Source organism: Beta vulgaris, chromosome 4, assembly GCF_026745355.1.
Source record: "Beta vulgaris subsp. vulgaris cultivar EL10 chromosome 4, EL10.2, whole genome shotgun sequence".
NCBI lineage: Eukaryota > Viridiplantae > Streptophyta > Magnoliopsida > Caryophyllales > Amaranthaceae > Beta > Beta vulgaris.
Genome location: NC_079205.1, coordinates 61656434 through 61667850, shown reverse-complemented (window position 1 = coordinate 61667850; position 11417 = coordinate 61656434). Strand labels below are relative to the sequence as shown.

General features: G+C 37.8%; 2 protein-coding genes across 2 annotated transcripts; both read left to right on the top strand.

Annotated features, from left to right (window-relative positions):
* The first annotated feature begins 1922 nt into the window (after positions 1-1922).
* Positions 1923-3671, top strand: LOC104890126 (F-box/kelch-repeat protein At5g26960). The gene has a single exon (XM_010675501.4). The coding sequence runs from the start codon at positions 2152-2154 to the stop codon at positions 3418-3420; it is 1269 nt and encodes a 422-aa protein (XP_010673803.2). The 5' UTR covers positions 1923-2151; the 3' UTR covers positions 3421-3671.
* A 1211-nt stretch (positions 3672-4882) lies between these two features.
* On the top strand, positions 4883-11356 carry LOC104890127 (uncharacterized). Its single transcript, XM_010675503.4, has 13 exons — positions 4883-5177; positions 5307-5402; positions 5522-5599; positions 8044-8124; positions 8371-8590; positions 8688-8746; positions 9009-9058; positions 9144-9240; positions 9327-9590; positions 9680-9772; positions 10175-10279; positions 10514-10630; positions 11025-11356. The coding sequence occupies exons 1-13, from the start codon at positions 5112-5114 to the stop codon at positions 11106-11108; spliced, it is 1410 nt and encodes a 469-aa protein (XP_010673805.2). The 5' UTR covers positions 4883-5111; the 3' UTR covers positions 11109-11356.
* The last annotated feature ends 61 nt before the right edge of the window (positions 11357-11417 follow it).

Below are 11417 nucleotides of genomic sequence, written 5' to 3'. Positions count from 1 at the left end.
TGTCAAATTATACCAACCTAATTGAAAGCTCACATCTTTATCAACTTTGAAACTTTCGGTTGATAATATATACAAGTCATATTAATTATCTATAGTACATAAATTATTGTCTAAATATCAGAAAGGAAAAAAATGTTTAAGCATAAGTATAAATATGGAGTTCTTAGATTTTTTTAAAAAACTTTCTGTTATTTTTGCCTCAATAGTCAAATACCAATCTACTAATAAATACTACATGAGTTTTATAATTCTTTTCTATTATTAATTAGATTTTATTTTTTAAAAAAAACTCGTGTACTACTCTTTTCAATATATTTATTCTTGTAGGTAAAAGATAGTTAAGTTCGATTATTTGCTTAATTATGTCGACCAAATATTATTACAATTACGATATGATTCTCCCCATTTACATAACAATACCAAATCACATCTAAAACAATATACATAATTTAGAGTATTTTTCCTTCACCTTTTTTAAGCTAAACTTAGTACCCTAACTTATTTTACTTAACTTACCAAAAGTACTAACACTAGCAGAAAAACGCACAAATGCTCAAGTTAAAAATACTTACAATACTATATTTTTAACCCATAACAAACCTCACATTTAGGCCTTGTTCTCTCGGACAGAACTGAACATGACTGAACTGAACTAAATGAAAACTGTGTGAGAGAAAAATACTAAAATTAACTGAAATGAATTGAAATAAATCGAGTTAAACTAAACTCAAAATAAATCCAATCAAAATCTATATCATAAGTTTTATTCATTTTTACTTTTAAGGTCCCAAAATCTTTTTACGGTTTTTTCACCAAATACCCCTGACAAAAAAATTTATTCACCAAATACCCCAACTTTTTTCAAAATTCACCAGATACCCCTAACTTTTAAAAAAATTCACCAGATACCCTTACTATTAACGGACGTTAGTGCTCCGTTAGCCTGTATTTACAAGTTTGCCATTAGTCAACTTAATTAGCCCTAAGTCAACCTAATTAGCCCTAATTAAGCCCTAATTAACCTAATTACTTATCCCTAACCCAACCCCCGAACCCTAGACCCACCATACCACCCAACCCCAGCCCCAGCCCCAACCCCACCCCCTCCCCTCCCCCTCGCCGGCAACCCCTCTCCCTCGCCGGCAACCCCCTCCCCCTCTCTCACTCTCGTCGCGCCTCCCCTCCCCCTGTAACTAAACCCTCACTCTCGTCGCACTCCTCTTTTCGGCAGCAGAAACAACAACGAAAATAACAGCAGCGAAAACGCGAAGGAAGGGGGGCGCGCGAGAGTGAGGGAGGGGGAGGGGAGGCGCGCGAGAGTGAGGGAGGGGGAGGGGAGGCGCCGACGAGAGTGAGGGAGAGGAAGGGGAGGCGCGACGAAAGGGGAGGGGAAGCGCGCGCGACGAGAGTGAGGGAGGGGGAGGGGGCTACCGGAAAGCGCGAAGGAAGGAAGGAAGGAGGGGAAGGGGAGGCACGACGAGAGTGAGGGAGGGGGAGGGGGTTGCCGGAAAGGCGCGCGCGACGAGGGAGGTGGTTGCCAGCGACGGAGAGGGGTTGCCGGCGAGGGGGAGGGGAGGGGGAGAGGGCTGGGTGGGGGGCTGGGGTTGTTGGGGGGTGGTGGGTTAGGGGAGAAAGAGGGAGTTAGATTAGTTAGGTTAGTTAGGGTTTTTTTTAGAGTTTTTTAGGGTTTTTTAGGGTTAATTAACACTAATGACTAACGGAGTTAACTGCCGTTAGTCATTAAGGGCATTATTTGTCATTTTTTTAAAAAATTTGGGGTATATGGTGAATTTTTTTAAAAGTTAGGGGTATCTGGTAAAAAAAGTTGGGGTATTTGGTGAATAAATTTTTTTGTCAGGGGTATTTGGTGAAAAAACCGATCTTTTTATCTTCCCCTCAAATTCCCCCTAAAAAGTAAAAGCAACATCTAATTATAGACGTTACAGTAAAATATGTCACTCCTACAATCCTCTACTCCTAGTATAAAAAAACCAACACTTTCTTGTTTCTTCCATCCAATTACACTCCTATCGAATCCAACCCCAATTTCCTCACCACTCATTTCACCATTTCACCATTATTTTCACCTCTTTCTTCTTCATCTTCATAATCTAAAAAAAAAGCTTCAATCTTTCTCTCTCTTCCCCATCAATGGCGGTAGTAGAGAGAGAAAGAGATAACTGTAATTCTCGCCATTTCTCTCTCCTCATCAAATCTTGTTGTCCAAACCCAAACAATCCCTCTAATTCCATCATTCCATTTCCTCCAAATAACAACAATAACAATAATAATAAAACTCCCAAGAAATTAACTTCTTTAAAAACATGTATTTCTTCTCTTCCAGATGATATTCTTTATGAAATTCTTTCGAGGGTCCCACTTTCTTCACTACCTTCAATCTCAGCTGTCTGTCGGCGGTGGGCCCACCTTCTACATTCCCACACTTTCTCTCTCCTCCGACGTCACCACCGTCTTGTTCATTCGACTGTTTTTGCTTTTTCTCTCTCCTCCATTTCTACGTTGCGTGTGTTAAACGACGAGTTTTGGAAAGTTCCCGCGCAAAACGACGTCGTTTTAGGGGGGCTTCGTTTTCATACGGATTTGTCCCACGCGCGTCTTGCTGCGATTGGGAGGAAGGTTTTTATTATTTCCCGGTCTAGTGCGTTGGTTTTTGATCCGTGGACCGGGTTGGCTAAAACCCGGTCTGGACCGTTGTTTCCGAGGAAACGGTTTGCTGCGGCTGCTGTTTGTGGGAGGATTTACGTGGCAGGGGGTTCGTTGCGCGCTTCGGCTGTAGAAGAGTATGATCCCCACGCGGATGAGTGGCGCGTGGTGAGTAACGCGCCGAGGAGGAGGTACGGCTGTGTCGGTGTTGGGGTGGATGGGGTGTTTTACGTCATCGGAGGATTGATGATTGGTGGCGCGTCGGAGCTACGCGCGGCTGAGGCGCGTGTATGTGCTAGCTCAATGGATTTGTATGATGTGGTGGGTCGTGGGTGGTTGAGGAGTCGGGCGGTCCCGGGAGGTGGGTGTGTCGTGGCGGCTTGCGGGGCCGATGGGTGCGTGTACGTGCTTGCTAGCCACGCGGTGGAGTTGTCGTTTTGGCGGTTTAATGGGAGGAGGAAAGGCGAGAGTGGCGGCGGTTTCGGGGAATGGTGTAGGATGAGGAGTCCGCCGCTACCGGCACAAGTTAAAGTCGACGGAACGGTGAGGTTTAGTTGTGTAGGGGTGGAGGACAAGGTGGTGTTGATCCAAGTAATGGGGTGTATTGATGATTTGTTAAGGAGGAGTGGGAGGAATGTAAGAGGGTACAAAGAAGGACTTGTTTTGATCTTTGATTGTGGGACTGAGGAGTGGAGTAGAGGGCCTGATTTGCCTGAAGTGGTACAAAGGGCAGCTTGTGTTTGTGTTGAATGTTAATAAAATCTAAAATTCAATTTTTATGTAAAATTTTGTAATTTAAGTGTGTTTATTGCTAAAGTAATTCATGATCATTCTTGGTAATTGTATTGCTTTTTGATTTATATGGGATTTGGAAGTGTATTAGATTAAGTGAGATAATGCTTTGTTCTATTGGTCTATATGATAATGACTTATGAGGTATTAATTTTTTTAAAAGAAATATTATATATGTTAAATCTTCTACTTTAGGTATCTTTTAATTTTCGATATTTTTTTTTTACTCTTTTCCCTTGAACTCGTAATTTGGGTATTAATTGATTTTATTGGAGGCCAATAGTAAGAATAATTAAGGATATGAGTTAGTTCAAGTGGATAGAGCGCTTTTCCTTGGCCCTTGAGGTCAGGGGTCCGATCCTTACTTTCCATTAGTCTTTGGGCTAACTTAATTTTCTAATCAAAAAAAAAAAATAGTAAGAATAATTGGACTCAAAACGAGACGTTAGACGCATAATTTATACCTAACAATTAAACGCCTATTATTTCGTTCCTTCATTCATGTTGGTAGTCGGGTAATATTGAGTGGTGGAAAAACACGGGAAGTAAAGTATAAATATATTAAGAACTTGAAAAATTGCTTGGTTGTCATATTCATATAAGAAATTTTACCTTTCTAACAATGGAGGAATTAATTATCTAACTCTCTCTAGCAAAAGAGAACTTCTTATACTCAACCAAACAATTTTAAATATTTATCATGAAATCAAAATTATACTTACGTTGTGTGTACTTGTATCTTTTGGCTTTTATTTCGTGGACACACAAATTTGATCACTATCTTAACTAATATTTTTGTTTAAATTTTAAAATATTCATATATGGAAAATATACTTTGTAAGCAAACAAAAGAACATTTTACATGATAGCAATCAAAGAACAAAAAGTAAAATTTGTAATTTATAGTGGAAACTAAACTTCTTTTGCTATTTGAAACTCACAAATTGCAACACTTTGATTTTTTAAAAACTATTTTAGAAGAAAAAGATATCATCGATAACTAAAAAAAAAAAAACCAAATCTTAGTTGTATATCAAACGTAACAATAACCTTTATTCATTTATAAAAGTAAACTTTATTTAATTATACGAGTACCTCATTTACTTATAAGAGTAATCTGGATTTGATTATAAGAGTAATCTAATTCATTGGTATTAATAAAATCAATTGATCCAGAAATTTTTGTGCGAGGACAACTTAAATGAAAGTCTTCCTACCACAAGTTTCCGAGAGAGGAAAAAACATAAGCGCATTACTACATCTATCCGGTGGATAATTAACCCACTAAAAATAGAGCATTAAAAAACTATTCGAATTAATAAGTTGGATCTCACTATTTATTTATTTCTGTTAATAATGGGTTGTTGATCCGATAGGTAGATAAAGTTTTTTCCAAAAATATACACTTACTTACTGGAGTAATTCCATTTGCTCGCACAGTCGCAATACTATGGTCTGTATGCTGTATCGCATAAACTAAAAACGAAACTTTGAAGAAGAATCAAAAGATTCAATTGCCAATTTTCGCATCAACATTTATCTGAAAAAAAACTACTCTCATTATTCTCATTTGAACTCTGAAACCCCTCAAAAACCCTTGTTCATCTCTCTCATTCAATCTCCCCCATTCTCTGATTCTCTTTAAAGAAATAGAAATGGATTTCCAGGTGGTAGTACTAGCAGGTGGCACTTCCAAGAAACTCATCCCTCTTGTTTCCAAGGTTTAATTAAAACCCATTTCTTTAAATCCCAATTTTTTACTTTTAATTTTCTTAAATTCCATTATTTCTTTGATTAATTTCTCAATTTTTCCCTTTTTTTGTGTTTTTCTCTGGAATTTGATATTGCAGGAAGTTCCAAAAGCATTGCTCCCAGTTGGGAATCGCCCAGTAGTGTCTTATGTTCTAGACCTTTTGGAACAAAGCAATCTTAAGGATATTATTGTGGTTTGTTTTATAACTTTGATTGTTACTTTCAATTATAATTCTGAAATTTGGGGTTGCAATTTTTTTCCCTTTTTGTACATTTGATTATAGAGGGTTGATTTTCCCTTTTGATTGTTCAGGTGGTTGGAGGTGCAGATGCTGCTGTTAAAGTTGGTGGATGGATATCCAGTGCTTATGTTGATCGTCTTCGTGTTGAGGTTATTTGGCCAATTTTACATTTACTTGGGTGTGAAAATTATGGGTTTTGTTCATGTTTACATGTAATCATGCATAATTAAGATTTTTTGCAGTTTTAGTTGCACATTGGTAAATTGTTGAATACCCCAGTGAATAAATGAGCTAGCTTAATAGTGTTCTTATGGTGTCTATAGATTCGGGCAGGTTCAGGACTTTTAAATTTTAGGCTTTTCATAGATTGTAGTTTCTATGAATTGGAATTTGGAAAAGTTTTAGGTAGTTGAGAATTGGTCTGTTTCTGGATGGTTGTGACTTGTAAGAATGGAAAGATGGGTTTTGTTAGCGAATGTCATGATTTTTTCATGAGATTACTGCGACTGAGATAGATACATGGCGGTTTATAGCAATGTTGCTTATAACTTGACCTCATAGGTGATATCAAGGGGATTTGCGACATGCTCAAGCTGGTTCAAACGTCAAACATTGTGATGCTGAACTCTCCATGTTGATGGAAACATAGAGCCTCATGAGTGTTGAGCTTCTGCATTACAGATTTGAACAAATGGATTGTCTGGTCATGGAAGAAAAGGAAGACATATTCCTTCTGACACATATGGCTCTTTGCTAATACTTAGGAAGTCGAGATATATATGGAATATAGAAAAGCGACAACTGTGTTTCTCCGTCATTCTAACCTAAGTTTTGTACTTTGGCTTGTTCAACTGTGAGTCTTTGTATGCTACTACCAAATGAGCAAAGAACTTTTAAGGTGTTGGAACTCGAATCACTATAATAGTTCTAAGCAGCACTAATATTTTCTGATTTAATTCATGGGTAAGGATTATGAAAAGAATGCATGATCAGTCTTATGTTTTTCAATCAGTATGAGCAACTTTATCCATGTGATTCACTGGATGGTGAGTTTCGTGAGTGGTGATTGTTGTATAATCACCTCAAGTGACTCAACTGAGAGACTTGAACGTGGGTTAAGGAACTGTTTGCCTAGTATTCTTGGAGAAAGGTATTTTCGAAGTAATTTTGAGTTTCCAGGCTTTATATATAAACTTCTTTTATTAGCTTCTTGTTTATGTCCTTTTTAGAATGGGAAATATTGGGAGTCATGCTTTCACTATTGGTTCTTTTTAAGAAATCTGACTTGGGTGGGAGATTTAAAAGGTGAAGCTTTGCAATTTGCAGTGGGTTGATAGTTGATACTGTAGGGCATTTTATCGTTTAGGCTTGTACGAGTACATTTGTGGTCAGAGTCTACATGTTGTAGCATCACTAAGTTGAAGAAAAAACAAAGCTTAATGTGATGCATGTGAAGTGTGAGCCACTGAGATTTGGTGACCAAATGCAAAATGCAGCTATCAAGGATGATGTCCAGTAGAGATGTCTTTGTTCATGTGAGACAGTGAGACCCTTTAGTATCTATCATACTATATACCTATGGGGTGTTGGACTTAACCAGTTAACCTTCTATCTTGTGCATAAGGGTTTTGAGATTGACAATATTGATGTATTGCTTTCCTTTAAAATTTTCCCAAAGGAACTGAAAAGTTAGCATGAGCTCTCAAAGTTCTCACAGATAACCTCAACGTATTTTGGTTTTCCTTGAGTCACAACTCTATTCCTTGGTAAAAGGAATTGCTTAGAGATTGAAGAGAATATTGGAGATAGACATGGGCATGTTTCCGTTGAAGATTGGCCGGTCTACTTGGTTCTTTCTGGTGGAGAATACGCTGAAGGGCAGTCACCCATGCTCTACCTTGAATTTCAGTCTTCGAAATCGCTGTATTGGAAATTTCATGGTGTGTGCTTGGACATTGAACAAACCTGAGGGCAACTTTACTAAATTGGATTTATGAATTCCGGCCTTCCTGGCCTCTTGAAATCTTGTTTAGGGAGGCGCATGAGTAGTAATAGGTATTAGTTTTCTTCAAATTTTCGATGGATTTAAGTTCTGTGGATTTTAAAAAAAATCATCTCCCTCTTAATCATCAAGCACCAATTGTTCATAGAAGCTCTTTTTGCTCAGATGTTAGAGCAGTTTTTTATTTGTCTGACTATCATGGCTCTGGAAATCACCAAACATAATGGAGGGAGGGGGGAAGAAATGATGATCATATTGGAGAGGAGGGAGGTGGGGGGGGGGGGGGGAGAAAAAAAGGTGTAATGTTGCGGAGGATTATTGATGTTGGATGGGAGAGAAAGAAAGATGGAGAAGGAAGAGGCATATTGTTTTTTTCCCTTTCCTCTATTGCTTGGGTTGGGACAGGGGTATGAGTTTGTGGAAGAAAAAAGTGCACTTACCTGCTAGAACTATATCCATCAAAATAATTAACCTAATGAAATAAGGTTAACATATACGTAGACCCTGACAGTGGCACCTGTCCCATATATAGATAGTATATATTTGGTTTGTTTCAACAAGTTAATTATGTGATTGTTTAATTTTATTCAGGTTGTTGCGGCTCCAGAGGATAAGGGAACTGCTGGAGCTCTGCGTGCAATTTCACGCCATTTGACTGCTAGCGATATTTTGGTAAGCATTTTGTATTACATTTATTAGAATAATATTATAATTTATTAATACGTGTAATTGTCAATGTTTGTGCAGTTTGGTCCACTATTGCAAGGCCTATTAGTTTTCTGTTGCGTCGATGAGAATCATATTACACAATCTACCCTTTTTTAGTTCATATAAGCTTTTTCCATCAGTGCTTTCTGCTAACAATGTTTCTGCCAAATGTTAACTATTCATTCTCTTTAACTTCATTGTTTTCTGAAGGTAGTAAGTGGTGACCTTGTTTGTGATGTTCCTCCGGGGGCTGTGGCAGCTGCTCATAGACGACATGATGCAGTTGTGACTGCAATGCTTTGTTCCACCCCTGTTAGTGGACCAACAGAATCTGTATCCTCTAGTGGAAAGGATAAAGCGAAGAAACCAGCACGTTGTAATATTATAGGGCTGGATCTCACAAAACAATTTTTACTGCACATAGCTGCAGGTTTGACTTCTGGATGTCTATTTGTTTGGATTACTTCTTAATTATTTACAATTTCTCTTTCTTTATTGTTTCATTGGTGCTGTGTGATTCTTGTCAGGCACTGATGTTCACAAAGATATGCGGGTTCAGAAGAGCATACTATGTGCCGCTGGACAGGTAATTTTGACTCTTTCCCTGTGACATTGTCTGTTAAATTTGATGAATCTGTTGGCTAAGGAACCGTCAGGTGTCAGGTCTCTCTGAACTTGTTGTCTTATTGAATATCAGAAGAGTAACAAAAATATTATTGGAGTGCCAATTATGTTGTGAATGTTTTCATGCTTCATTCTCGTATTATTAATTGGCATATCTTACCATTTTCTTTGAATGTCCATTTAATTCCAACTAATACCTTTTCCTTTTCTTCCATGCCTTACAGATGGAGATCCGAACTGATCTTATGGATGCCCATTTATACGCTTTCAAGAGGTTTGTTTGCATGGGTTATTATGTCATTTATTAGCTCATTTGAGTAATCTGCCCACCCTTCATGTTTTCTTTACTTTTCATGAAGATCTGTTCTTCAAGAAGTTCTTGAAAGGGATCTTGATCAAGAGAAATTTACAAGCCTAAAGCAGGACGTGCTTCCTTATCTTGTCCAGACGCAGCTGGTGAGTGTGGTGTTAGACTTGTATAATTTTGTTTGCACAGCTTATAGCATTGTCCTAACACATGGCTGTTTGAAAAAACATTATAGAGATCAGATGTTCTGGCAAGTGGGACCCCACAACCAGAAGAAAATGGGAACGGGATGCTCCCATCACATAGGAACCAAGTAATGCTCTCCCAACTCTTGTCTAATGCTTCTACCCCGAGCTTCCATGAGCTATATGCATTGGGCCCGAATGAATCTCCTTGCACTCCAAAAAGAACCCACAAATGCTGTGTTTATATTGCCAGCAAGGACAAGTACTGTGCTCGCTTGAATTCCATTCAAGCTTACAGTGACATCAATCGCGATGTGAGACCTACACTTTTACTTCTATTTGTTCTCTTTGAGTGTAGTTCCTTTTTTTTTTTTTTGAGGTTTGACATCTTTGACAATATCAGGTAATTGGAGATGCTAGCCATCTATCAGGGTATTCATTCTCTCCTCAGCACAACATCATTGATCCTTATGCTGAGATTGGATCAAAGACTACAGTGAGAAGATTATCTTTGTTGCTTTATTGCTCTCTCTTTCTCCCTCAAATTTTAGGTTCTGCACTTCTGCTTGTGGTGGGGTGGGGGAATGGGATTCTGATATTCATGTGATGCAGATCTTCTTAAAACGATACCACACCATGCTTATTATGAAGTCCATCTGTGAAGGGCAATTTGTTTGCAGAAATTATCAAAAGAGACGGTCTAATTTTAATATAAAATTAGACCCTAGTCACTAAATTGATTAAATTAGTCATCGAAAAAATTATCCTAATCACTATTGGGCTAATTATCTTTTTAATATTGGGCTTACCATTCCCTAATTTTAATTTAAAAGTAGGCGGTCTCTTACAAGACAAACTCATTTGTTTGTATCCTTATGATTCTGTTTTCTGGATTTAGGTGGGACCGCATTGTATTATTGGTGAAGGGTCACAAATGGGTGACAAATGTAGCGTAAAGCGGTCTGTCATTGGTCGTCATTGTCGGATAGGTTCAAATGTAAAGGTATGCTTATATTCTCTTAGGAAGTTATCTATATTGGCTTATCCATACGTTGTTCAGGTTCAATTTACTGATCTCGTTAGTTGAATATATTCCCATAAGGCCCTGAAGGAAATTGGGGGTGCAGTAAGTTTAAAAGATGACAAACTTATTGGAATGTGTTTGTAAAAGTTCTATCAACATTCGATAAATAGAGTCTGACCTGAAGTGACCCTTTTCTTTTTGGTGATAATGCAGATTGCGAATTCAGTAGTTATGGACCATATTACCATTGCTGATGGATGTTCGATCCAAAGCTCTGTTATATGCAGTAACGTACAACTTCAAGAGCGCGCAGTTTTGAAAGACTGCCAAGTAAGGCCCCTTTTCTTCTTAATGCTTTATCCCTCATCATCTAATGCTTTCAACTTTCTGATTGTCACTCCCTGTCTCCTCATAGTAGGCCACCCTTCTTTTATCCGGTATCAAATGATAAGTAACTATCTCAATGATCTATAGACATTAAACTTCTCCATACTACCTTTAATGTTACATGTAAACCCAAATTTCCAAAGAAAGATTATATTGGTACGGCGGAGATGTTAAAATTGGAATGATGAAGAATAATTATATGGCATTTAAAACAATTTATTTCAAACATGAACCTTAATCAAATGTGGTCTCTAAATTAGGGATGGAGGGTCTAATTTTCTTTTCAATTTGCTAATTTCGTCATCCGTTATTTCTCAAAATTTTAAAACTTGAACAGGTTGGAGCAGGTTTTGTGGTCACAGCAGGCAGTGAACACAAGGGGGAGTCTTTGGCCAAGAAAGAGAAAACTATCACTATATGAGTTATATTTTGGTGACATCTCCTATAATGTTAAGACCTTAGATTGAAGAGTCATGTGAGAGTGACCGTTTTGATATTGTTGTAGTACTAGGAATTAGGATACTAAATACTTCCAGTTAGTATCAGTTTTGCTCCATATAATCCAACTAGTGTTATATTCTTGCTACCATATAGTACAAGTCTCTAGATTTTGCTTGTAACGCAGATCTGAATCATTTTTTTTCTATAAAATAATTTTACCTTAGGTTTTGTGGGACTTTGTTGGGATGTAGATAACTATAGTGGCAATTTAGTACTTTTGTTTGTGTTT

Excerpts from the sequence above, each read along its gene's own strand:
- LOC104890126 (XM_010675501.4), top strand. The coding sequence starts at position 2,152 with ATGGCGGTAGTAGAGAGAGAAAGAGATAACTGTAATTCTCGCCATTTC.
- LOC104890127 (XM_010675503.4), top strand. The coding sequence starts at position 5,112 with ATGGATTTCCAGGTGGTAGTACTAGCAGGTGGCACTTCCAAGAAACTC. Across the intron at positions 8,591-8,687 it reads TTTACTGCACATAGCTGCAG|GCACTGATGTTCACAAAGAT; the intron begins GTTTGACTTCTG and ends GATTCTTGTCAG. Across the intron at positions 10,631-11,024 it reads CAGTTTTGAAAGACTGCCAA|GTTGGAGCAGGTTTTGTGGT; the intron begins GTAAGGCCCCTT and ends AAACTTGAACAG.